Consider the following 27,429-nt stretch of genomic DNA (forward strand, 5'->3'; position numbering starts at 1 on the left):
CCTGCACGGCCTTCCTAATAATATCCATAAATGGCTTGTTTTTGGTAATAGATGAACATTACCGTATGTAAATTCGGGTGCATGATAGACATCGGTACTCCAGTGCATTTCTCCGTCTGAATCAGAATAAATATGTTTTCGAACCTTCTCTTTAAAATTCAAAGTGGATATTCCTGCGCGAATCTCAGCAATTACTTGTTCTGATTCTACATATTGATCGTTTTGAAAAAGCAAACTTTTGGGTGGAATATTCACATTATGTAGAATATCTTCACTCTCAATAGTTACATACAAGTCTATAGAACATAGAAAGGCGGGATGCCCATGACGTGTACGTGTCGGATGAACCAAATCCTCATTGAATTTGATTTTTCCATTAGATGGGGCTCGCACATGTTCTGCAGTACCCCCGTGAATACTCCTCCGGTATGAAAAGTTCTTAATGTTAATTGAGTACCCGGTTCTCCAATCGATTGACCTGCAATAATACCTACAGCTTCCCCCAATTCAACCAGGTCGCCATGAGTAGGACTCCGGCCATAACATAATCGACAAATCCAAGATGTACTCCTACAAGTAAAGGGAGTTCGAATAGAGATTGGTTGTGCCCGAAAGGTTATGAATCGATTTACAAGTCCAATGCCAATGTCTTGATTTCTAGTGGCAATACATCGCGGACCCATGTATATATCATCTGCTAATACACGACCAATTAATGTTTGGATAAAAATCCTTTCCGGCATCATCCCATTCCGAGGACTCACAGAAATACCCCGGGCGGTGCCACAATCCGTTCGACGTACAACAATGTGTTGAACTACTTCAACAAGTCTGCGAGTGAGATATCCAGCGTCTGATGTTCGTACAGCAGTATCCACAACTCCTTTACGGGCTCCGTAGCAAGAAATGATGTATTCTGTTAAAGAGAGTCCTTCGCGTAAATTGCTTTGAATAGGTTGGTTTTAGTATATAATTTTTCTAACGTATCACCGTATGTAATCAGTATATAATTTATGTATACCGGCTAGAAAAAATAAATATAATTTCGGCCTGTTATTTGTGTATAGATCACAAAAAATAGCTATGAAGTGCTAAAACCTAGAAGTCACTGGAAAAAAATTATACATACTTGCTCTGGGTTATTTTAGTATTCCAGAGTTAGGATTCTCTATGTTGTCGAATACCTGTGACTTTCAACGGTCTAACTAAGAAAATAGACTGAAAAAAAATTACACCAATACTAATTTTGTTGACAAATTTTAAAAAGTATATTTCATGCTTTTTTAAGGTTGAAATATTTAAAAGCAACTCAAAAGCAGTATTAAAGAAATCTTTCTAGAAATAGATGAGCTATCTATAGAATTAGATCACAGTAAAAACTTAGCTACATGGGTGTTTATACCAACTTAATAGATATATAATACATGTCTTTACAAATATATAGTTATCACCTAATTAGGAGTACTATACATCATCATGATAAGTCTGTATATTTTGGTGTAAAATAATAATTTTACCATTTGACAACGCTGCAGACGTACGTGCAGACAAGAAGATAAATTGGTTTTTATTTAATGTGTTTCTAGCTACTAATTAGAACTCTTTGATTAGGGCGGCCCGACGTTAGGGTTCTTGAAGTCATATTGACTCTATATATGTTGTGCTGATTTCTATTCTGCTACGTCTTTGTGCTTGACATAGGTGAATTTGTTCTGTCCAAGTGTCATACATATACTAGTTATACTTTCGTCCCAACATCGCATATCCACTGTAATTTTGTAAAAAAATATTAGTAATATTTCACACTCATTCAGTTAGAATTCTACATCCTTCTCTAAATTGATTGGATCAACCTGAACTTTGCACAAAAAATAAGAAATGACGAAGTTTTTAATTAGAGCAAGAAAAAGGGAAACCCGTCTTACAATTATTTAGATTATAATACTTTTGTGAGACTAATATATATATATATATATATATATATATATATATATATATATATATATATAGAAAGAAAGAGAGAAAGGGAGAAATTGTAACTCTAGTAATAGCTGCATTATAGAAATATTTTTTGAGGCTCTTGAGATAATTGCAATTAACAATTGTTTAGCGAACTAGTGAAGCTATGATATTATTCAGAATATTTGTATTTTGATATTAATCTCTTGTATTTAAACTAATACGAAGTTTGCTTTCTTTTTCTACTTTTTATGATGGTTGTATTATAGATAGATGGAATCAGAGGCGGATCCATAATTTAATGGAGATGGTTGCATTATTACGAAAAAGTGAATTTAGAAAAAATACATTTGATTGATACTCTTGATATTTCGTATCACTTCGAAGAGGAGATTGAAGATCAAATAAGCAAGTTATTTAATCTAAATGTCATTCATGAAGAGGATGACCTATACAATATTGTTGCGTTATATTTTCGATTGTTCAGGCAACACGGCTATCCAATCTCTTCTGGTATATATTTTTATGTGTACATATTACAATTTTGTTTAATTTAAATGAATGTTTCAAGTTTGTTATAACAAAATATTTTGTGAATTAGATCATTTCAACCAATTCAAGGACAACAGTGGAAAATTCAAGGAAACTTTACTTAAAGAAGTAAAGGGTTTGCTAAATCTGTATGAAGCAGCACAAGTAAGGAAACATGGAGATGAAATATTAGAAGAGGCTGTTATATTCACAAAAGAACATTTGGAGAAAATAGCACCCAAATTAAGCTCTTCTATTATTGAGAAACAAGTAACACATGCAATCTCTTCATAGAGGCATTCCAAGAGCTGAAACTCATATTTAAAATTTCAATATATGAAGAATCTGAATCAAGAAATGACAAGTTATTGAGACTTGCCAAACTAGATTATAATTTGTTGCAAGTTCTACACAAGGAAGAACTTAGTGAACTCACTCAGTAAGATTTCTTTTATTTAATTTGAGCACCTTATATATTTTATTTCTTGAGCTAATTAACCAAATATGACTCTCATTAATTTATTTTGAAGATGGTGGAAAGATTTGGATCTTGCGTCTAAGCTTTCATATGTTAGAGACAGAATGGTGGAGTGTTTTTTTTTGGGCTGTAAGGGTATATTTTAAACCTCAATATTGTCGTGCTCGAATTATGCTTGCAAAATGTGTAACTATGATTTCAGTAATTGACGACATATATGATTTATATGGTACTCTTGATGAACTAGAAGTGTTCACAGAAGCCGTCGACCGATATGCATAATTCCATCTTTTATTTCTACTGTACATCTAAAGACTTTTGAAGATATTTGATTAAACGTTTTTGATCATTGAAGGTGGGATGTAAGTGAAATTGATCGACTCCCTACCTATATGAAAACAGTATATTCAACTCTTCTCAATCTCTTCAAAGAATATGACATCGAAGTAAAGAAACAAGATATAAGTTTCAATGGGATGTATTACGTCAAAGAGGCGGTATGATCACTTAAAACTCTAATACTGTCATTTTTCTTTCATTTTATAAGTGTAATTAATATTACTTATTATATTTCTTGAAATAGATGAAAGAAATCATTAGGAGTTACTACATTGAAGCACAATGGTTCATCAAAAGGAAAAGTTCACCATTTGAAGAATACCTAGGCAATGCACTCATTACTGGAACTTATTACCTACTTGCACCTGCTTCATTATTGGGCATGAAATCAGTTTCAAAGGTATCATTCGATTGGTTGATGAATAAACCTAAAATTCTTGTGGCTTCTGCATTAATTGGTCAAGTCATTGATGACGTTGCAACTTAAAGTTATATACTGATATATAAATTACGTCTCAATCTCAAACAAGATGTGAATTCACTAATATTTTCATGATCCATGATCTGCTCTTATATATAGATTGAGAAAGAAAAAGGACAACTTGTGAAGGGAATGGAATGCTATATATATATATATATATGAAAGAGCACAATTTAACAGTGGAAGAAGCAAGTGCAAAACTTTCTGAAATAGCTGAAAATATAATGCATGGAAGGATTTGAACAAAGAGTGCATTATTAAGCCTACTAATTCTACGCCATTTGAGATTTTGAAGCCAATCATAAATCTGACACCTCTAATTGATGTGGTTTACAAGAATAATGAAGATGGATACAATAATCCAAAGTAGGGGTGTACATAGGTCGGGTTAGTTCGGATTTTACAATTACCAAACCAAACCAATTGTGTCGGGTTATTAAATTTAAAGACCAAACTAAACCAATAAAACTCGGGTTTTTCACTCTCGGTTTTTCTCGGGTTTTCGGGTTATTTGTTTTTTTTTTCCAGGGTTTTTTTCCGGTAAAATCTTTGTAGAACAAAACATGTAAAATTGTGCTCAAAATATTTTTTAATCCTAATAAGATACAACTATATAAAGTATTTTCCAAGAAAATAATACAAACTATGAGATGTGTCATGGCATTATCCTAAAATATTCAACAATAATTAAAGACAACAAAATTATGTAATATAAATATTGCTAATTAAAAAGCCATAATAAAAATAAACATAATCTAAAAGTACTAATTCATGCTAAAATAAGGGAATACTAATTACATGACTAAACGCTAAAGAAAAAATAAAAATAAGTTATGCATTTTTCTCTAAATTATTGCAAAATAAAAAAATAGATATTCAATACATTCTCGTTAGCAGTATTGAATTGAATGTTTTTTGTTAGCATTAATATTAATTTGATTTTGGTTTGGGCTTTTATTAGCAATGCTTAATTTACTAATGTTAATGGCTATAAAACTTATTGGAACATTCAAAAGTTCTAAGCACAACCTTGAAATAATATTTTAAAATATAAAATTATAAATATTTTTAAGAAATATTTATAAATTACATCACAACAAGTATATTTATATATTAAATATATCTAAAATTTCTATATATATAATGTCGGGTTGGTTTGGTTTCGATTTGATTTTCTTTAGTTAAAACCAAACCAAACCAATTATGGTCAAGTTTTTTTTCCCAACACCAAATCATAGTCAGATTTTTTTTCTCGATTTCACTCGAATTATCGAATTGGTGCGGTTTGTCGGTTTCCCTTGTACACCCCTAATCCAAAGAATAATGTGAAGTCTGTAATTGAAGCCTTACTCGTTAATCCTATCAGCATGTAGGGGACTCAAAGGAAGATGGTCAATCAAATAAGTTAATGTAAATCATTACAGTATTTTATTAAAAATTCCATTAATAAGTGCTTTTGTACTCCACCATATTACTTCAAGTGTTTTATTTCAATGAATAAATTGTATGCACCTCGAGAGTATCACACAATTTGATGTATGTCTGTCAAGTATTTTATTTTTCAATCGATCTTCTCCTTTTTAACATTTTATTTACAATATTTCCATTAGTACATAATCATGTTGTATGTTTTTAAAGTAACTAGTATGTCGTAATGAGGTTTTGGATTTGGTAATTACTCACCGCTCCATGTATTTGTTGCCTATTCCTGAATTAGTGATGCTATTAATTCTGAAACATTTACTTATTTTATGCATCTAGCTATATTAAGCATTTTTGGATGATTATGTGATAAGTGAAATGAGTTTACCGGTGATTCGCTTGATGGAGTTTATTTCATCAATTTCTGGTGGAGATGACACAAGGTAGCCACTTTTGAGCATATTGTTTAAGTTATACTCACAGTTTATAATGTATTTAAAGATTAGCCAAAGTTTTTAGTTGATCCAAAATATGTGATATATATGCCATTCCAAAGTAATATATTAATCTGCTAATAAGTCGTTTCATGGCAATTCCGTCTGTCGCTTTATTGTGAAAGACCAGATTGGTCCGTTCTGCCATAAGTACCTCCATATTCCGCTGAGTAGAATTCGATAATGGGTTTGAGTCGGTGATTGTAAAACTTCCTTTTATTGATCTTGATTTAAATAGTTAAAGGTATCAGATTTCAAGGAAAGCAGACATGCATGAGAGAATGAGAGAGAAGGCAATCTGTAAAATCTCCATTGTTATTCACGATTGGAGAAAAAAATGAATTAGCTAACAAACAAAACTCAGCTAAACTTATATACAAACACTAACTAACATCTCATTAGTTAAGTTAGGTACTAACTTCTAATCTGTACACTTTAACCCCTGAACTTTCTACACATACAAATACTATCCTGGCTCAATACTCCCCCTCAAGCTGGAGGGTAGAAAAAGGTTCTTCACTCCAAGCTTGCACAGCAAATACTGGTGTTGTGTTCTTCCCAACCCCTTAGTTAATATGTCTGCTATTTGCTCCTTAGTATTCACATGTATAGTCTTGATGATGCCAACCTTTATCTTCTCTCTAATAAAATGGCAATCAATATCAATATGCTTCGTACGTTCATGAAAGATAGGATTTGCTGCGATTTGGATAGCTGCCTTGCTATCACAGAATAGAGCCACAGGCAGTTGTAACTTTACATCCAACTCACCAAGCAGACCAATGAGCCACACAATCTCTGCTGCAGTGGAAGCCATGCTCCTAAACTCAGCTTCAGCTGAACTTCTTGCCATTGTGTCCTGTTTCTTTGATTTCCAGGAAATCAAAGCATTGCCAAAGAATACGCAGTAACCAGTGACTGATCTTCTCGTTTGGAGGCATGATCCCCAATCAAAATCACAGTATGCCTTCAGTGTCCCATCACCTGATGATGGTAATAACAGTCCCTGCCCTGGTGCATTTTTAACATATTTGACAACTCTCCTTGCTGCATCTAAATGAGACTGTTTGGGAGAATGCATGTACTGACTTAATGTTTGTACAACAAATGATATATCCGGCCTAGTCATTGTCAAATACAATAATCTTTCCACTAATCTTTGATATTCACCAGCATCCTTCAAGAGAGGGTCTTGAATATTGTCATCAGAAGAAGAGGCTATCCTGTCAAAATCAACAGAGGTCAACTTCTGATTTACTTCTAATGGTGTGCTAGAGGGTTTGGTTCCAGCTAATCCAAGTTCTGAAATTAGCTCTAATGCATATTTACGTTGGCTCATGTATATGCCCTTTTCAGATCGAGCAAACTCAATCCCAAGGAAAAATTTCAATTCTCCAAGATCCTTCATTCTAAAACACTCTGCAGCTTGGCCCTTGTCCTGTCAATTTTTATAATGTTGTTCCCAGTGACTATCAAATCATCCACATAAATGAGCACTAGAACAAGAGACGTGTCAGTTTTCTTAGTAAATAGAGAGTGATCATAGTGGCTTTGAGAGAACCCCATGGTCTGTAGTGCCTCAGATAGCTTGATATTCCATTGTCGAGATACCTGTTTAAGCCCATACAAGGACTTATGCAGCCTGCATACAAGGTACCCCCCCTGCTTGTCAATACCCTTAGAGAAACCAGGAGGGACAAGCATATAAACTTCTTCAACTAAGTCGCCTTGCAAAAAAGCATTATGAACATCCATCTGATAGAGGGGCCAACCAGAGGAAGCTGCTAGTGCCACAACTGATCTTACTGTCACCATTTTAGCAACAAGTGAGAAAGTGTTAGTGTAGTCAAGGCCCTCCTTCTGTGTGTAGCCCTTTGCTACCAGTCGAGCTTTGAATCTCTCGATCTCTCCTGAAGCATGATACTTAATTTTGAACACTCACTTGCACCCTATAGGTTGCTTTCCAGGTGGCAATGGCACCAAGCTCCAAGTTTGATTATCTTCCAAGGCTTGGATATCTTGTTGCATGGCATCAACCCACTTAGGATCCTTAGCAGCTTCAGCAAAAGTTTTTGGTTCTGTCTCAGAAGAGTAAGTAGCCAAACATTTGGAGTAGTGAGGCTTCAAATGAAGATAGCTGACAGAGTTGGAAATAGGGTAGGCATTCTTTTGGTGACCTACATAATCCTGCATCCAGATAGGAGGTCTAGAAGTTCGAGAGCTTCTGCGAGGTTCAAAATTGCCTTCATGTTGAGGTAATGGTGCTGGTGAGTGTAGAATAGAATCAGCAGTAGATGATGTATGAGAATCCATACTATGGGATGTAGGGGAAGCAGCATCAATGAGACTATTGAGTGACATGTCCTCCTGTATATCTGGAGGTGGTGGATCTGTGGGCATTACATCAACTGAAGGTTCATCAATTGGAAAAATGGTTGTTGGAGATAGAGCATCAAGGCCAGTAACAGGTGTATTGTGATCTTGATATGTGGATGGAATAGTTGAACTTGAACTGCATTCACCTGACTGCTGCATAAATGGGAAACTATCTTCCTGGAAAACAACATCCCTGCTGACAAAAACTATTCAATTAGTTAGATCAAACAGTTTATAACCTTTATGAGTTAAGGAATAACCCAAGAATACTGCAGGAATAGCCCTGGTAGAAAACTTGTCCCTTTTCTTCAAATTTGCAGCATAGCAAAGGCATCCAAATACTCTAAGATGATCCAGTGATGGGGCTTTGTTGAATACCAACTCAAATTGACATTTTCCACCTAATATTCTAGAGGGAATTCTATTTATCAGATACACTGCAGTCATTATACACTCTCCCCAAAACCTTAAGGGTACATTAGCTTGGAACCTTAAGGATCTGGCAGTGTCTAATATGTATCTATGTCTTCTTTCCACTACCCCATTCTGTTGAGGGGTATATGGACATGTACTTTGATGAGTAATCCCCTCTGCACAAAGTAACTCCTTGAGCTGGTTGTTGAAAAATTCTTCTCCATTATCTGTTCTGAGGTCTTTGACATTGGAAGAAAATTTTGTTCTAATTAAAGCAATGAAGAATTTCAACACCACAATCGATTCATCCTTAGAATTCAAGAGGCACACCCATGTGAATCTACTGAAATCATCTACAAGAGTCAAGAAATACTGTTTGCCATCATAAGTAGACACTCTAAAAGGTCCCCACACATCTGCATGTATAAGATCACCCAATGCATAACTCTTTGTAATGCTATCTGGGAAAGGTAAACGAGTTTGTTTAGCCAAAAGGCATACAAAACATGGATCATTACAGTCAACAAGTTTTGTATTTCCAAACATATGCATTCTTTTCATAGTCTCTATAGGCACATGCCCTAATCGTTTATGCCATAAGGTAGCATTTATTCTATTAATAGGCAACATAGAAGAAATGAAACCAACATGTAATCTTCCATGTGTTAACTTTGACATTCTGATCCAGCACATACAATCCATGCTCCATTCTACCAATCCCCTTCACCTTGCCATTGCAAATGTCCTAGAATATACAACAGGCAGGAAAGAAGGCAAAAAATAAGCCTAAATCCCTGGTCAGTTTAGATACTGATAACAAATTATACCTAAACTTAGGTATAAAAAGCACATTCTTGATCACTATGTTATCTAATATACTGGAAGTCCCTAAGTGTGTGATCACACTTGTCTCTCCGGTAGGTAATTGCACCTTTCTTGAATTACTCTCAGACAGTTCCATATAATCAATATACAGATGTAGGCTAGACACCATGTGATTCGTAGCTCCCGAGTCTATAATTCACCTATTTTCTTTGATCATACTCAGAAGTGACAGTGGTATACCTCTGACCTTGGCATGGGCAGCTGTATCAGTTGAAGTGTTGGTGTTGGTGTTGACCTAGTTGAGCATTCTTAGCAACTAAATATATTGCTCCTCTGTAAAAAAATGTCCCGCAGGTTCAGTTTTTGACCTTTCTATCTGTTCATTTGGGGCTGCTGTACATTTGTCCATCTGCACATGTGCTGCAGTTGCATTCCTTCCAAAGTTCTTCCTCTTTGGTTTGAAATCTGCAGGATATCCTACCAATTTGTAACAGACATCCCTAGTGTGTCCCTTGTACTTGCAATAATCACAATACAGCTGATTCTTCTGCTTGTAGCCTCCAGTGTATGTTTGCCCTGTGTTATAGCCCACAGCATTAGCTCCATAACTTGCATTGGAAGCCATTGGGTTAGCTACATGACCTGTGTTATAAGTCATTGCTTGAGCTCCTATTTCCAAGTTACTGATGCTAGCTGCCTTAGCTCGTTGACTCTCATCCTGCACAGCCATTGCATAGGCTTCATTGATGTTTGGAGTTGGAATCATCAACATAATCTGACCTTTCGCCTGAGCAAATGATCCATTGAGACCACTTAGAAACTGCATTGTTGCTGAATATGTTCCACAAATATCCTTGACTCAGGACATGGACATGAAGGAGTAGTTGTCATAACATCATATTCATCCCATAGGTCCTTCAGTTTAGAATAGTAAACAGAGACTGGTGCCAAACCTTGCTTAAGGGCTATAATTTCCTGCGACAAATTGTAGATTCTAGAGATGTTCCTCTTATCAAACCGTTCCTTCAGATCTCTCCACACATTACACGCAGAGGACCCATAGACCACAGTACTATAGAGCTCTTTGGTGACATCATTCATTATCCATGATAGCACAAATGCATTGCATCTCTCCCACTGATCGTGCAAATTTTGCTCAAAATTCTCCTTCTTACAGGTTCCATCAATAAATCCAATTTTGTTCTTCGTAAACAGCCCAATTCTTATAGATCTAGACCACAAATTGTAGTTCTCTGTCCTTATCAGCTTAAATTCAATCAGATGCTCTCCCGGCGTGTCTGATGGTCGTAAATACAAAGGATGAGTGTGCCCTAGCACAGCCTCAACAGGATGAGTGTGTCCTTGCACAGTCTCAACAGGATGAGTGTGTCCTTGCACATTCTCAGCATTCAATCCATCATTAGCCATTTTTGCTCTGAATTAGGAACCCTAGCTCTGGGACGACGAACTCCGACGAGAATGAAAATCGAGAGAACAAATCAGAACTGTAAGAGTGACAGAAAGAAGAAAGATACAGCGGAAGAGAGAAGGCAATCTGTAAAATCTCCATTGTTATTCACGATTGGAGAAAAAAATGAATTAGCTAACAAACAAAGCTCAGCTAACTACTTATATACAGACACTAACTAACATCTCATTAGTTAAGTTAGGTACTAACTTCTAATCTGTACACTTTAACCCCTGAACTTTCTACACATACAAATACTATCCTGGCTCAATAAAAGGGTCCTTCAGTTTGATTCGTATTCAGATCAAAAATTATATTTCTTAAAAGGATTTAATCCTTTTCCTCTCAATGACAGATTCGAGAACAAATACACATTCTCGTGATTTGTTGTTTAGCTCTTCCATTTCCAGTGGTCACATAGTTACAAACCCAAACAAACAATAAAAGCTAAATAGAAAAAGAAAGGAGTTTAGAACTAAGCTATTTTTGACTTGGAAGACAAAGAAGAATGATAAAGATGAGACGGTATAAAATGAATATTCATCAAATTGACTATTTTCCTTTTTTCTTTGATTTGCCTTTTCTATTGATTCCTGTGGATTTGATCAAAAACAATTCTTGAATGAGGCCAGGGATGAATCGAAAAAGAAATCTTTATTGGTTCTACCTCCTATTTTTTATGAAGGGTTAGTACCCAGCCGGGCCTCTTTTGTGTTAGGATCGGAAAAATCAGGTGTCATGCGGAATCTAGCAAACCAAACCTTTAACGACGATAAATCATACAACAAAAGAGAAATATACCAAAAGAGACACAAACCTTTAACGTGGTTCGGTCAATTGATCTACGTCCACGACGGAGATGAGCAATCCACTAAATAAAAGAGCGTACAAAATATCGAGAGAACAACCTCACGAAAAGGCAAACACAAGTGACACACTAATATTTGTTCCGTAAAGTTCTCCCCCTAAACACGACTCTCAAACCCCATATAGCTACATTGTGGATGCTACTGAATGAGAATGAATGATCCTCAATTTATAGAGCCCAAACCTTTTCCTACAAGAAAAGGGACTAGCCAAATATGGAAGAATTATATTTTCCTTCTAGGAAAAGAAAAACTCAGTTATGGTAAATATGTTGTCCTTTCCTTCATGAGATAGGAAAATCAAATATGGTAAGAAAACCAAGACAACCCTTAACATTTTGTTCCAACGAATTTGAATTTGAAAACCAAAATGCCTGTTATAATTGTAATATTTCATTTCAATTGAATAGAATTCGCTCAAATTTCAGGACACGACGTCCTAAAGTTTGAACCGCGTTCTAAAATTCGAAAATTGTGTCCATAAATTCGAACTTATATCCTGAATTTTAAATTACTAGTAGTTCGAAAATCCAAGGCACTTAGTCCTAAATTTCAAATTAGCAGTTTAGAAATTCAGGACAGTTAGTTCTGAATTTCAAATTAGCAGCTTACAATTTTAGGACACTAAGTCCTAAATTTCAAATTAGCAGCTCAAAAATTTAGGATACAAAAATTTCAGGATACTGAAGTTTGAGCGAATTAGTTAATCTTTAAATATATTGCAAATGCTGGATATATTTTAAATAGCATATTTAAAAGTGGTTATTGATGCATTTTGATAGCCAATTCCTTAAGGATTGTTTGGTTGCTCGTTAGCAAAATAATCCAGACATAAAATAATATAATATTTGGTTAGCTGCATAAATAATTTTTGCATAACTAATGTAGTATTTGATTGTCCAAATAAGAACAAACAATACCCGCATAAGTAATTCAGCAATCAATTAGCAGTATCAAGCTTAACACCCACGTAATTTATGCAGGAACATGAGCACTATTTGTGTGGGATGAATTGCAATTACTAAATCATACTCTTTATATTTCAAAATATTTCAAAATATTATAATGAAAGAAATATAATGTTTGACTATAGGAGTGAAGCTAGAACACAGGTTGCGAGTTCGTCCGAATCCAGTTGTTTTAATCCAGACCCTATATTTGTCTTAAAAAGTCTATCAAATATATATAAATTATTAAATTAGAATCTAGTAACATAAACAGACTAGAATCACAAACCCATAAACTTCAAATTTTAACCCGTAAATGTTTGACTAGTGTTACATAAAATTAGAACCAATTCGTTACATATAATTAGAACAGTCAAAATTGATATATAAAACAGTCCATTTCGACTTCTTTTAACTTAACAGTCCTCTGTTGCCAATTGGAAATCACAAAAATAGAAGATATCACAAACTTAATAGCTAATCATATTAACACAACAGCTCTTGGAGTCTTCCGGTTGAAACCTATAGGATATTCCATTTGTAGGATAAGAAAGAAAAGGAATAAAGACCAAATATTTCTCCATTTCCCTTTTGCTTATTTTATGTTTTTGATAACAATTGAAATTTTCTCTCTCTCTTGTTTGACTTTTAAGGGAATAGGGAACAAGTAAGTATATTACTATTATAGAAGAACTAATCTCTTGATCACGCTTCTCTAGTGCCAAAAATAAAGAATATATTTATTTTACTTTATCCATTTTTTTAAATGGAAAAGGGCCAAAAATATCCTTGAACTATTTGAAATAGCTCAAAAATATCCTCCGTTTGTTTTGGTACCAAAAATATCTCTGCTGTCTATGTTTAGGACCACAAATGCCCTTAGTCTTGCCATTGAAGCTGACATGGCAGTCCAACTGTGTTAGATTTGCTTACATGACCATCTACCTAAGCAATCCAGCATGGCGAAAAGTTTATTTTTTGTTCTTGAATCCTAATCACAAAATAAAATAAAATAGAAAATTAAAAAAATACCAAAATAGTTCTTAATTGGGGTTTATGCTTTGATTAAAAAACTCCATTGTGCTGAAGTTTATTTGAAGTTGTACATGTGTGTCGAAGGATCGAGCTCATTGATTGGGTTTTAGGGTCAATAGATCTGAGGCTCAAATTTAATTCAAATGGTTGATTGTTGTTGGAAAACTTGTGTAGCCATTCTTTATTTGTCAAAATTTGAAAATAACTGGTGATTTGAAACCTTCTTGGTGAAATATTTTGTAGTTGTTGTTGGGTTATTGAAAATAATTGTTGTCCAATTTTAAGAGTTTTAATTATATGTTACTGTAAATTGCTTCGATATTGCGATTGAAGCTAAAAATTGAACTTTAACAACTGTAACAACTGATTTCTTGGTTTGAACATCTGAGCTAAAATCTGTCCCGAAAAAAACCTTCATGGAAGAGTTCTTAAAAGCTTGATAATCTGAAAAAGCGTTTTGTGAATTTATGATTGGTTTGATCTGAATCTTACTAGGGATTGTTGGGTTGATATTGTGAAGCTATAACAGATAAGCATCTAAAAAATTAGATCAAACTAATCATAAATTTTCACAAAAGAGAACAATGGAGTTTTCTAATCAACTCATAAACCCCCATCAAGAGCTATTTTGGTATTTTGTTAATTTTCTGATTTTTTTTTGTGATTAGGATTCAAGAACAAGGAATAAACTTTTCGCCATGCTGGATTACTTAGGTGGATGACCATGTAAGCAAATCTAACCCAATTGAACTGCCATGTCAGCTTCAATGCCATGACTAAGGGTATTTGTGGTCCAAAATATAGACGGTAGGGATATTTTTGGTACCAAAAATAAACGGAGGGTATTTTTGAAATATTTCAAATAGTTCAAGGACATTTTGGCCCTTTTCTGTTTTTTCTATATCTTCATATCCAATTGTGTGAGCTAGGGGTGTTTATAAAAACCCGAAAAATCGAACCAAACCGAAAACCAAACCAAACCGACCAAAAAAATTGATATTTTTTGGTTTGGTTTGGTTTTGGTTTTGAATTTAAAAAACCAATCAAATTTAGTTTGGTTTTGGTTTCAATCAGAAAAAACCAAACCAAACCGACTATAGGAGTAGCTATTTTAAATTTATTATTACACTTATATATATGTATATTTTTATACAAAGTTTCAAAAATTTAATGGTAAATTTTTATAGTTTGCACTTTTAGTATAGTTCTTTACCTTTACATTCTAATTTGATTGGTAATTTTCTTTTGTTAAGTGTAAGAATCCATTTCGTGTTAAAAATAATATATTTTAAGTGAGTCCTTAAATTATTCATCACTATTTGATTCAATTACCATCAATATATCTTGGTAAATAATAGATTTCTTAAAAGGCAATTGATTTGATAGTGCTACGTTGAAAATGTGGTCGCCGGAATATGTGTTTGGTAGTGTATGTCTTATATTTAAGGAAAAATCGACAAATAACCGAAAAAATCGAAAAACCGACATAAACCGAATCGAGAAAAAACCGACTTAATTGGTTTGGTTTGGTTCTAATATTTGAAAAACCGACTTACTTGGTTTGGTTTCTTTTAAGGAAAAATCGATCCAAACCGAACCATGGACACCCATAGTGTGAGCTATTAAAAAAAATCATATTTTAAAAATAAAAATTACCTAATTTTATTTATTTGAGATTCGTGACATGTTTCTTCATGTATATACTCCCTTCATTTCTATAGAATACCTTAAACCACCCCTAAACTTGGCTCAGATTATTAGTATTCTCCCCGAACTATGCCCGGTCTTAACTACCCCCCTCAACTTGGCCTTTTGAGGGCCATTACCCTCCTAGACGTTGATGTAGCAAAAAGTGTGGGTGCACTCGCCTGCCGCATGGATTTTTCTGTCTATGTGGCATTTTTTTTGAAAAATAAAATATTTTTTTATCTTTTTAAGAATATTACTTTTTTAGATAATTTTTTTCGAATAAAATTTATAATAAAACTTAGATATAACTACATTATTTAGGCTAAATATTTTATTTGGCCAAAAATAATAAAGTTTTAGTTTATCTTTTTTTTTTTGAATTTGACCTGAAAATAAAGATTTATACAATTGAAATAAATCGTCAAGTCATCTAAAAAGTTATAAAAAATATATAGCTGAAATAAATAGTCATTGCATCAAAAGAAGAAATAAAAAGAGTGTACAATTGCACTTGTAATTTCTTGCAATTGTACACTCTTTTTATTTCTTCTTTTGATGCAATGACTATTCATTTCAGCTGTGTATTTTTACTTTTTTTTTAGGTATAATCTGTAAAAAAAAATAATTTTAGAGCACCATAATTTAGAGCTATATAAAAAATTATAGCCAAAATAATTAATTTCAAACTATGTATTTTTTATAACTTTTTAGATGCCTTGACTATTTATTTCAATTGTATAAATCTTTATTTTCAGGTCAAATTTAAAAAGAGATTAACTAAAACTTTATTATTTTTGGCCAAATAAAAATATTTAGCCTAAATAATGTAGTTATATCTAAGTTTTATTATAAATTTTATTCGAAACAAATCATCTAAAAAAGTAATATTCTTAAAAGGTAAAAAAATATTTTTATTTTTCAAAAAAATGCCACATAGACAGAAAAATCTACGTGGCAGGCGAATGCATCCACACTTTTTGCCACATCAGCATCTAGGGGGCTAATGGCCTCAAAAGGCCAAGTTGAGGGGGGTAATTAAGATCAGACATAGTTCGGGGAGGATACTAATAATCTGAGCCAAGTTTAAAGGTGATTTAAGGTATTTTGCCAGAATTAATTGGTTCAAAGACAGAATTATGCAGGGATTGAAACTAAGATTTCTATTACAGGGTAGTATATAAAAAATACTTATTGCTAGATGTCAATTACCCATAGAGCCTTTGCATTTCTTACTACTATATGAAATTATATGAATGATTTCGTCTAATAAATTAAACTATTCTAGGAAAACACTTTATTTCAGGTCAACATAATCCTTTATCGGCATGAGCTATATTAGGTGTAAATTAATTTCCTTATAATTAATATATTTCCTTTTATATAGAATCCTATAGTATTAATTTTCTTTCTTATCTAGAATACTAGTATTAGTACCCCGCGCAGAAGCGCGGACACTAATCATGTTAAATATTTAAGTTATTTGGATTGTGTATAAATAATCTTAAAATTTATACTTTCTCAGTAAATATAGATAATAATTGGATATTAACTACAAGGAAAAAATTAACCATTTCTTCTATTTTATTTTTTTTGATACTTTTTTGCCGGTGTCATTGGATCCTAAAAATAGTTAGGAAGCAAAATAATAACTCATATTTATGGCAAAATAATTAAATGTTGAGACAATGAATGACTATTTGGATAAGACTTAACTCTTTTACTACTACTTGAACTCTTATTTGGTGTGTTGATATCTCTTAAAAAATATTTCTTTCTTAAAATTTCAGATTCTAAAATATTATTTTTCAATAATAATTATTTTTATAATAATGTAATTGAAAATACTATTCTTAATTCAAAACTCATTTTAGTTGGCTATCTAAAAATATAAAAAATTCTTTAGTTAGTGATTTTTTTTTACTCAATTTTGATATTTGACATTAACCATGTTAAATATCTGAGCTATTTGAATTATATGTAAATGACCTTAACATTTAAACCTTCTAAATAATTATAGATAATCGTCAGATATTAATTAAGAAATACTACATGAAAAAAGACTAACATTTCTCAATTCTCGTAATGATAATTTTATTTTTGCACTATTCTCATAGGTATCATTGGGACCAAAAAATAGCTACAAAGTTAAATAATAACTCATATTTATGGCAAAGCACAAAGGTTGACACGATATAAGCGATTCTTTGATTACGACGTGACTCTTATACTACGATTTGAACTCTTATTTGGTATGATTTTATCTTTCAAAAAATATTTTTATTTTAAAATTTCAATTTCTAAAACTTTATATGTATTATAATAATAATTATCTTTATAATGATGCAAGTGAAGATATTTTAAAATAAAAATAAATAACTCATATTATTTTAAAAGTTAAATAATAACTCATATTTATGGCAAAGCACAAAGGTTGACACGATATAAGCGATTCTTTGATTACGACGTGACTCTTATACTACGATTTGAACTCTTATTTGGTATGATTTTATCTTTCAAAAAATATTTTTATTTTAAAATTTCAATTTCTAAAACTTTATATGTATTATAATAATAATTATCTTTATAATGATGCAAGTGAAGATATTATCGTTAATTTAAAATTCAGTTTAATCGGCTATCTAAAAATTTAAATGATTCTTTGGCCGGATTTATTTGAGTATGACTCCACTTTAAGTTTATCGATATCTCTAGCCCTAGAATTTGAATTTCTAATACCCTATATATACAATTTCTTTTTTTCTTTGAATCAGTAAATATTAAATTAGTTGATTATTATTATAAAACATTGCATATATTGTCTTAAAATTGTCACGTAGTTTATTTTTGACACCATACTTGGCTTAACCTCAATGAAAACTACTCAAATTGCATTCTAATTCAAATGCGAATATCATATTAGTTTGTTAGTAATAGTGATTTTTTAAAAATGACACATAATGTAAATTTAAAAAAATATTCTAAGATATCCTTATCTTATAATCTATGCATTTGAGTTAAAAAAAAATATTTGAAATCGATGAGATTAACTTTCAAATTTTTTATACTCAACAAAGATGAAACATAAGAAGACATTTGTTGTTCATCTTTTATTTCTCGTTTTTAGATCTTTCTAACATTTTGTTTCAATATTTATTTTCTTTTATCTTATTTTTATGTCATTATTTCTTTTGTAACAAAAAATTTAATTTATTTCACTATAAAAGGATGTATGTTAATAAAAATTGTCTACATGTGAACTTTAATTATATTTTTAGTCTTTGGTTGAAATTATTTCATATTTTTCTTTTGACTTTATCTAATCAGCCTAAATATGTGCTCACCCAACCACTTAAATTAAAAAATTGAATGATGTGTAGTTTATATATAATCCATATATAATATATGTATAATCGTGTGTTATCGGCATATCATCTATTTATATTAGCTATAAAAAGTAAACAATAAATATGGCCGGCTATTATGTAAATATTCCATAAGATTTCGGTTTTTTTGAGCTTATCCATGATATAACTTCTATTATAATAATTTTAAAACTCTCTACTAATGTTCAAAAATATCTTATCTTTTTATTATCTTTGAATTAAAAAAAGTAAAGAGTTTTTTCGAAATAATTTGTTTACATTTAAAAAAAAAAAATTCACGTCATACCAATTTTTTCTTTATATATATACTCTTTGTTACACTATAGAAACTATCAATTAGAAAACAATTTCTCTCTTGTTGAGTTTGAAAAAAAAATCTTACACATAATCTAATGATTCAAAATTAATATTCTTCAACGAAAAAAATATTATACCCTTGCAATATTGGTCTGACTACAGCTAAATGAAGGGGTTTTAGCTTATACCCTTCAATTCCTTGAATGTGCTAAATTAAAATTAATGATAGAAATTGTATAGACAAAGTTTTGTTATTTGTTTGATGTCCATTTATGCAAATTGACTCTTCAAACAAATATTCTTCAAGAAAAAAAAAAGAAACAACTTTTTTTTTTTTTTTTAAATATTGACTGATTTTGTGATGTTTCTTTCTCCAGCATGTATGTTTACTTTATTATATATGTAAGTAGACTTTTATTTGGTTTTGTAAACTCTTTTTTGTTATTTAGATAAACATAGACGTGTACCCTATATATTACATTTATTTTACACGAATTTCATTTTATTCAAATCTAGCTACAATGTTTCAAAGAACAATACTTATAAGATTTTAAATATGAAAAAAATTTATAGTGATATGGAGTATTATTATTTTTTGGCTAGATGCGAAGTAATATTTAAATAATTAGAAAAAATAACAAAAGTTCCTAATATGATTGCATATGATAACATGATAAAAAAAAGATAAATTTTATTTTTAATGTAAATTCGAATTTTAGAACTTTATCTATAAATTCAAAATTATCTTTTAATTCAAATTCCGTATATATATTTAATTCAAATTCCGTATATATATACGGAATTTGAATTAAAAGATAATTTTGAATTTATAGATAAAGTTCTAAAATTCAAATTTACATTTTATATATATATATATATATATATATATATATATATATATATATATATATATATATATTTGTATTTAACTAAAATAGTCAAATATAAAAAATAGTCAAATATAGAATAAAGTTATCATATACTATTGACATTTATTAGCTTGCCACTTGGCTTAACCATAATGTCAATCATATATGGTAACTTTCTTGCTTTAATATATATATATATATATAGATTAAGAATATCTATTAAGTTAATTCTCTCTTTTTTCTTTCTTTCTTTCTTAGTTGTTTTTTTTCTAGTTTAGACTAAAGTCAATATCTGTATATTGACTTCAAATTGGAGTGAAAATATAGAACTAAATTATTCTTTAAATACCATAGTCTGACATCTTCCAACCCAAGATTTTAGCTGTTTAACTTTTGGCTGAAGATAAAAGGCTTTTAAAATGTGTTGACTTAAGTGTTTCAACCAACTTAACAAACAATTGAATATTATATTTCATGTTAAACATTTCAAGAAAATCCAGTTGGTTTCAGAGCTAAAGATGATGATTAAGGAAGTTGGTAAAATTTGTATAACAATTTGCTGCTTTCAGTTTCTTGTAATAGTTGCAGACGCCATACCTACAACATTGGATGGACCATTTAAGCCAGTAACTACCAGATTTGATCCTTCACTGCGTAGAGGAAGTGATGATTTACCAATGGAGCATCCAAGGCTTAAGAGAAATGTGACTTCATTTTTTCCAGAACAGATTGCTCTTGCCTTGTCATCTTCTCCTACTTCTATGTGGGTTTCTTGGGTCACTGGTAATATCATACTCCTCTTCTCTATTTAAATTTATTTTCTTTGCTTAGCTACTTTATGGAGAAAAGAAAAAGATTTGCTTAGTTCTTAAATCTTGTTCAAATTACATTTATTTATGGGTTACAATGTTTTGGTTTTTGGTACAGAGGAAACCGCCTCTCTGCCTCATTGGGCAGAGGTAAGTAGGGGTAAGGTGTGAGTACATATTACCCTCCCATATCCCATTTGTAGAATTTTACTAGGTCGTTGTTGCTGTGTTGTTGGTTCTTTCGGTATAGCAAATAGAGATACCGTGATTTCGCATATGATTGATTGGCTGAGAATTTTTTCCATTTTTGACTTTATTGGTGTTAAGAGGACGTCTAGATCAAGAAATAGTGTGTACCACTAATGGAAGTATCAGTTCATTTAGATGGAATTAACTGGTCAAAGTTACTTAATGGAGTTGACTTTATGCACTCGCAATGTAAAAGAATACCAGGTAAATATTTATACTAAACATGATTAGTAATGTGGAAAAAATTGGGTAAATTGTTGAAGCATGTCAAATTGCACAAAGCATGTAGACGTTTTGAACTCTTTTTACCAAAAAAAAAAAAAACAGCCCTAACCTCCCGCTATGCGCGAGGTGCGGTAGGTTAGCCCAGTTTTCTTTAACTCTAACTTAAAGAATCTAAATAAAATTATCACTTTTGCAAGAGGTTGTTTGCACGGCTCGTGACCTCCTGATCACATGGAAGCAACTTTACCTGTCACGCCAAGGCTCCCCTTCAACTTAAATTCATTAATTTATTGTGTGGTCGCTTTATTTAATTTAGTTTTGGAACGATGATATAGGCGACCCAACTTGCCTAGGTTTGAGGTGTAATTGTCGTCGTTGTTGTTGTTGTAGCTTGTGGAAATGGTAGTATACTATTTTCAGTTAGTTTGGTTTCCTTTGGTCAAGTTACTTGAATTTTTTGTAGTTATCTTCTTTTTTGTGTCTCGGCTTTGGCAGCTTTTCCAATTGGTCTATAGGGGATGCTCAGATCATGAAGCGTACCAATTGCCATAACACTAATTAATTTAGAATGGATTTGATTGTTCAAGTCGTTTTAAAGTATTTTTATGGTTTCTTGTTATTGGTTTTAGGGGAAGCTCAGATTGGTCTAAATGTGACTCCACATGATCCAACAACAGTAGCAAGTGAGGTGTGGTATGGAAAGGAAAGTGGGAAGTACACAATGAAAAAAACTGGGGTTTCAGTGGTTTACAGTCAGTTGTATCCATTTGAAGGTCTATGGAACTACACCTCTGGCATTATTCATCATGTGAAGATTGATGGTAAGTTTTTCTGCAGAAACCTTTTTGAGTTGCTGCATATATTCACTTTGCTAACAATATCTCGCCTTTTCCAGCTTCAAACTGAGATCCATGCATGTTGATAGAAAAGAACACATTCTTGCGAACATTCACTATTTTTAGTGTGCTAACTTGATTTGGATGATAAATTAGACCATATTTCGATACATTTGGTTATGATGCCATTGGAAGAATTATCTTGTAGCTGCCGAGTCAGCACGGTTTTGCCTTAAAAAGTCAAGTAGATATAGGGAACTGTTTGAATTACCTTTGGTTATTAGAAAATTCAATCACCAAATCTTCCTTCCCTGAAAATGTAGATTAAACCATGAATTGCTTTGCAGTTTATATAAGTAAGGGGCTACAATGGTTACCACCTTTTGTTTGTTAGATGATATTTTAATCTAATAAGACAATCAATTCATCATAACTGTGGTAAGCTAATAAAGGAAGAGTGAGTAGAATGGTACAGATTAAACAAGTGAGCTTCACAAAGAACTCCTTCTGGTTTCAAGTTTCGATATGCAAATTTAAGCGGCAGGTTCCTAGAGTAGTTAATCCCCTAAAATTGAGTGGTATATTATATAGATATACCAGTTCGCTATATATCTATATATGGTGCTGAATATTGCCTCTGAATTATAAGCCATTAGGATAACTTAAATGTACGTATATCGCATTAGTTAAAGAAATCCATGTCTCCTTCCACATATCTTTGCTTTGCTCCGTGCCACTAGGTATCTCTAATTATTCATCATGTGAAGATTGATGGTAATGTTATCTGCACAAACCTTTAAATGGCTGCATATGTTCCCTTTGCTAATAATATCTTGCTTTTTCCAGCTACACTATTTTTAATGTGCTAACTTAATTTGGAATGATAAATTAGACCAGGTTTATACTTTTATTTATGCTGCCGAAGAATTATATTTTAGCTGCAGTGCGAGCACAGTTTTGCCTAAGAAAGTCAACTAGATGCAGGGAACAGTTTGAATTACCTTTAACTCTAATAAGACAATTTGATTCATTTGACTGTGGGGAAGCAACTCAAAGGAAAAAAGAAGTTCAAAAGGAAGAAGGGAAGAAACAGTAGAATGGTACATATTATACAACGGAGCTTCACAAAGAACACCTACTGGTTTCAAGTTTCTACATACAAGTATAAGTGGCAGGGTCCTAAAGTAGTTAATCCCCTGAATTTGAGTAGAATATATTACTGATCTTCCCCGTTTACTAAGAGGCTGCACATGTGCAGTGTATATGTATCTATATATGCTGCTGATTGCCTCTGAATTATGAGCCGTTAGTGTAGGATAACTTAAATGTACGTATATTGCATTAGTTAAAGAGATCCATGAATGCTAGTTCTCCACTCCTTCCACATATCTTTGCTTTACTCCGTGCCACTAGTTATCTCTAATTAATCAATAGGAGGACCATAAGCTAAACTGTGTGAGTTGGTGCATCTAGCGTATGTGTCTTATAGCGTAAATTACTAAAATGGATGTAGAGGATCATATAGATCACTAGAAGGATAATGTAGTTTGTATTGCACTCAGATATCCAGTGAATAGCAAGCAACATTAGCTTTGCGTGTGGACTACTATCGTTGTCAAGTACACTTTGGGTTAGAGGAACTTCTTTCATCCCTCTTTTGTAATTTCAGTTCAGTTGATTGATAATCTTTCAGCTTCATATGGAATGTCGACTCATCAGGATGTCGTGAAATGGAGACCATCCATTAGTATTTTAGCATTCATATGAAAAAGGTAACAGTAATACCGATGGAGGATAAGATTTACTAGCTTTTTTAGGACTTGGAGGGAACAAAATCTTACAAACTTGCACATTTCAAATGTACATCTAGGTCTTTTGATTTATTCTGTTATGCGGATGCCATTATTATTAAGTGATAAGTAATTATTCTTTTTCTGATCCAAAAATGAGAGTTCCTTTCCTTCCATAGGTCTTGAACCTGAGACAAAGTATTATTACAAGTGTGGGGATAGTTCTTTAGCAGCAATGAGTAAGGAACTTGAATTTGAGACCTTCCCATTGCCTGCATCTAACAAGTATCCACGACGAATAGCAGTTGTTGGCGACTTGGGTCTTACAAGCAATACAACCACAACCATTGATCATCTCATAACAAATGATCCTTCCATGATTCTGATGGTCGGAGATTTAACTTATGCAAATCAATACCTTACAACGGGTGGTAAAGGAGCTTCATGCTTTTCGTGTCAGTTTCCAGATGCACCCATCAGAGAGACATATCAACCTCGGTGGGATGGATGGGGAAGGTCGTCTATTCTTTTTCTCACTTAACTAATCTCTTTTGTCTCTTAAAACTTGTCTGCCCTTTCTCTATAATTTTCTTGATGAGCAGGAGCCTCCTGTCTTGCACTGTCGCTAGAATGCTATATAGAATTGTCTTTTGATATGGCATATTGATACAAATAGTCAGCTACTGCTGATATGTCTTGCGAATGAATATTGTTCTCTCTTTAATTTCTAATCTTACATGGAGATTTTACTTGAAGAAAGTAGAACTTTTTCTCATCTTTATAGCAATTTGAACTCAAGATAATAACTGAATTAGCTGTTCTACATTGCACAAAATATTCGGTGTTCCGTTGTAACAATGTCATTTTGTTAAAGCTAGATGTATTGTGAGGAGAATCATTTAAAGGGCTAACTTAGGTGCCTATTTTGATGGCCAAATCATAAGTTGTAACAATGATTAGGGCAGACAATATACATATATAGATGTAATTGTTGAGCATGTGGGATGCAATAGTCTGTTTCGGGTGTGAGGTTTGAGTTGAGGCCAGGTACACTATTTATTGAGTGCTCATAAAATTGATATCATTGTGGAACAACAAACTGCTACAGAGCCTATTATATATTCCTATGAGATAGAAAATGGAAAATAAAGTGAAAAATTGGAAGTCGTTGGATTTGAAACAAGCTAATCTGAATATGATTCTTTGTGGTGCATTACTAATTTAAGCAAAGAGAGAAATTTGAACTGAATAAACTGGAGTTGCAGGTTTATGGAGCCGCTGATCTCAAGAGTTCCGATGATGGTTATTGAAGGAAACCATGAGATTGAGCCTCAAGTAACAGGCCTCACATTCCAGTCGTACTTGACAAGATTTGCTGTTCCTTCAAAGGAATCCGGCTCTAACAGTAACTTTTACTACTCTTTTAATGCTGGAGGAGTCCATTTCATCATGCTTGGAGCCTATGTTGACTATAATCAGACCAGTAAGCAATTATATTGCTTGAGTTAATAAATCATTTTTCATTTTTCACTTCAGTATCTTCAGTCACTGCCTCTTCACTTCTGATATACTTCCATAAAGAAAGATCATGCTACAAATATGATGTGGTTTTTAGTTTAACTTGTATCAGGTGCTCAGTATGCTTGGCTTAAGGATGACCTGGAGAAAGTAGATCGTGGCGTGACTCCTTGGTTAGTGGCTGCATGGCATTCTCCTTGGTACAATAGCTATTCGTCACACTACCAAGAATTTGAGTGCATGAGGCAGGAAATGGAAGAAATCCTCTATACGTATTGCGTTGATATTGTTTTCTCTGGTCATGTAAGCTGAAATACACTCCTAATGGCTGGCTATGGATAAGCAAATTAATGATCTCAGTCCAGACTTCTCTGGCCTTGAAATAAGAAGCTATTTTTGCTTATGTTCTGTCCTTTTACCAGATCATATCATAGCATTAAGAGGCTAAGAAAATCATAATTGGTGAAATAAGAAATATTTCTAGTGAAATTCGAATATGTATGTTCAAGTAACAGTGCAATCTAGATATTAGGATTTCATGAAATCATTTAATTAGGATTTCTTCACGAAAAGATAGGTTTCTCATTTTAACTTAATTTGTGTAATTCATGTCAGGTACATGCGTATGAGCGAATGAATCGAGTCTACAACTATACATTAGATCCATGCGGCCCTGTTTATATAACGGTAGGAGATGGTGGTAATATTGAGAAAGTTGACATTGATTATGCAGATGATCCCGGGAAATGTCCTTCACCAAGTGACAACATTCCAGAATTTGGAGGTGTATGTCACATGAACTTTTCCAGTGGACCTGCTAAAGGAAAATTTTGCTGGGACAGACAACCCGAATGGAGTGCATACAGAGAGAGCAGCTTCGGTCACGGAATACTGGAGGTAAAGCCAGAGCTTTAGCTATATTACTTTTCTTTATCTATATGCAGTATAATGTTCACCTTGATGTCAAACAAGCCTCTTTCATCAAGTTAAAGAAAGCTATTAGTCTATAATAAGATACTGTAAAATAGTAAATAACCTGCCTGCTGTGTCACCTACTCTTGTAGTTTCGTATTCCTGGATCTCTGTTATTACTCATTGTATTACTTGCTTCATTATCTTATTACCTTGTTGTTGGTATTGTTTCTCTATTGCTTCATTTTTACTGTTCTTGAGCCGAGGATCTTTCAGAAACAGCCTCTCTACCTTCATAAGGTGGGATAAGGTCTGCATACACACTACCCTCCCCAAACCCCACTTGTGGGATTTCACTGGGTTTGTTGTTGTTGTTGGCTGCTGTGTCACTTTTATTTCATCAAAGCTACACAACTGATTCTATTTCTGATAACAAGTATGTTTCATATTTACCATTGTCTTTTTTTTTTGTTTAACGTATGTCTCTTCTCCATTCATACATGCAGATGGTAAATTCAACCCATGCATTATGGACTTGGCACCGTAATCAGGACATTTACCATGAAAACAGTCATGGTGATCAAATATACATTGTACGACAACCTCAATCTTGCTCTGTACGACAACCTCAAAGGTGATGGCGGACAAATATATCTTTAATAAAATTATTCAACAAAGTGAAATAGTTATGGAGTTTATAGAACTGATTATGATATAGGCGCTGTATAGGGTCTCCGATAAGGTTATGTGGCTCTGAGGGCTATACTCCAAGGAGGATATCTGTGAGAAAAGTAATAAAAATTGTTGATGTCATAGTAATTACTAGTACTATTCACCAAAAGTATTTATGTTCTCTATTACTGAAGCATTTTTAATTTTTCTCTGGAAATGGCTCTAAGGTATTCCAGTTCACTGTTAGTTACTACTTTGAAACAAATTTTTTCCACCTGCATGTAACGAAGAAAATGATTTTTGCATCTTCCAAAGGCGATAACCAGTACCATATTTCTTTTCCATTTGTAAGTGCCATGCTACGTTGAACTCGGCACTCTTCTATCAATGAAACTCGGCATTATTCTCTCTATCTATGAAACATTGGATTTTGGCTCTTCATCAGAATGTTATCTGGTGGATTTTTTTATTCGAAGACTAACGCAAGACAAAGATGAAAATTTTCTGCAAGTCCTCTTTAAGGCCTATAGAAGAAACTGCTGAAC

At 32.8% G+C, this 27,429-nt stretch overlaps 2 protein-coding genes and 1 pseudogene across 2 annotated transcripts; 2 read left to right on the top strand and 1 right to left on the bottom strand.

Annotated features, from left to right (window-relative positions):
- The first annotated feature begins 380 nt into the window (after positions 1 to 380).
- On the top strand, positions 381 to 5,161 carry LOC142165813 (viridiflorene synthase-like; annotated as a pseudogene).
- Positions 5,162 to 10,132: 4,971 nt separating this feature from the next.
- LOC142165814 (uncharacterized) lies at positions 10,133 to 10,747 on the bottom strand. Its single transcript, XM_075224189.1, has one exon. It carries the CDS (start codon positions 10,745 to 10,747, stop codon positions 10,133 to 10,135), a length of 615 nt encoding a protein of 204 aa, XP_075080290.1.
- Positions 10,748 to 20,243: 9,496 nt separating this feature from the next.
- Positions 20,244 to 27,121, top strand: LOC107801201 (purple acid phosphatase 23-like). Its single transcript, XM_016624484.2, has 7 exons — positions 20,244 to 20,656; positions 21,786 to 21,977; positions 23,962 to 24,298; positions 25,048 to 25,265; positions 25,413 to 25,603; positions 25,916 to 26,197; positions 26,719 to 27,121. The coding sequence occupies exons 1-7, from the start codon at positions 20,392 to 20,394 to the stop codon at positions 26,848 to 26,850; spliced, it is 1,617 nt and encodes a 538-aa protein (XP_016479970.1). The 5' UTR covers positions 20,244 to 20,391; the 3' UTR covers positions 26,851 to 27,121.
- Positions 27,122 to 27,429: the final 308 nt, after the last annotated feature.

Source organism: Nicotiana tabacum, chromosome 11 (genome assembly GCF_000715075.1).
Source record: "Nicotiana tabacum cultivar K326 chromosome 11, ASM71507v2, whole genome shotgun sequence".
NCBI lineage: Eukaryota > Viridiplantae > Streptophyta > Magnoliopsida > Solanales > Solanaceae > Nicotiana > Nicotiana tabacum.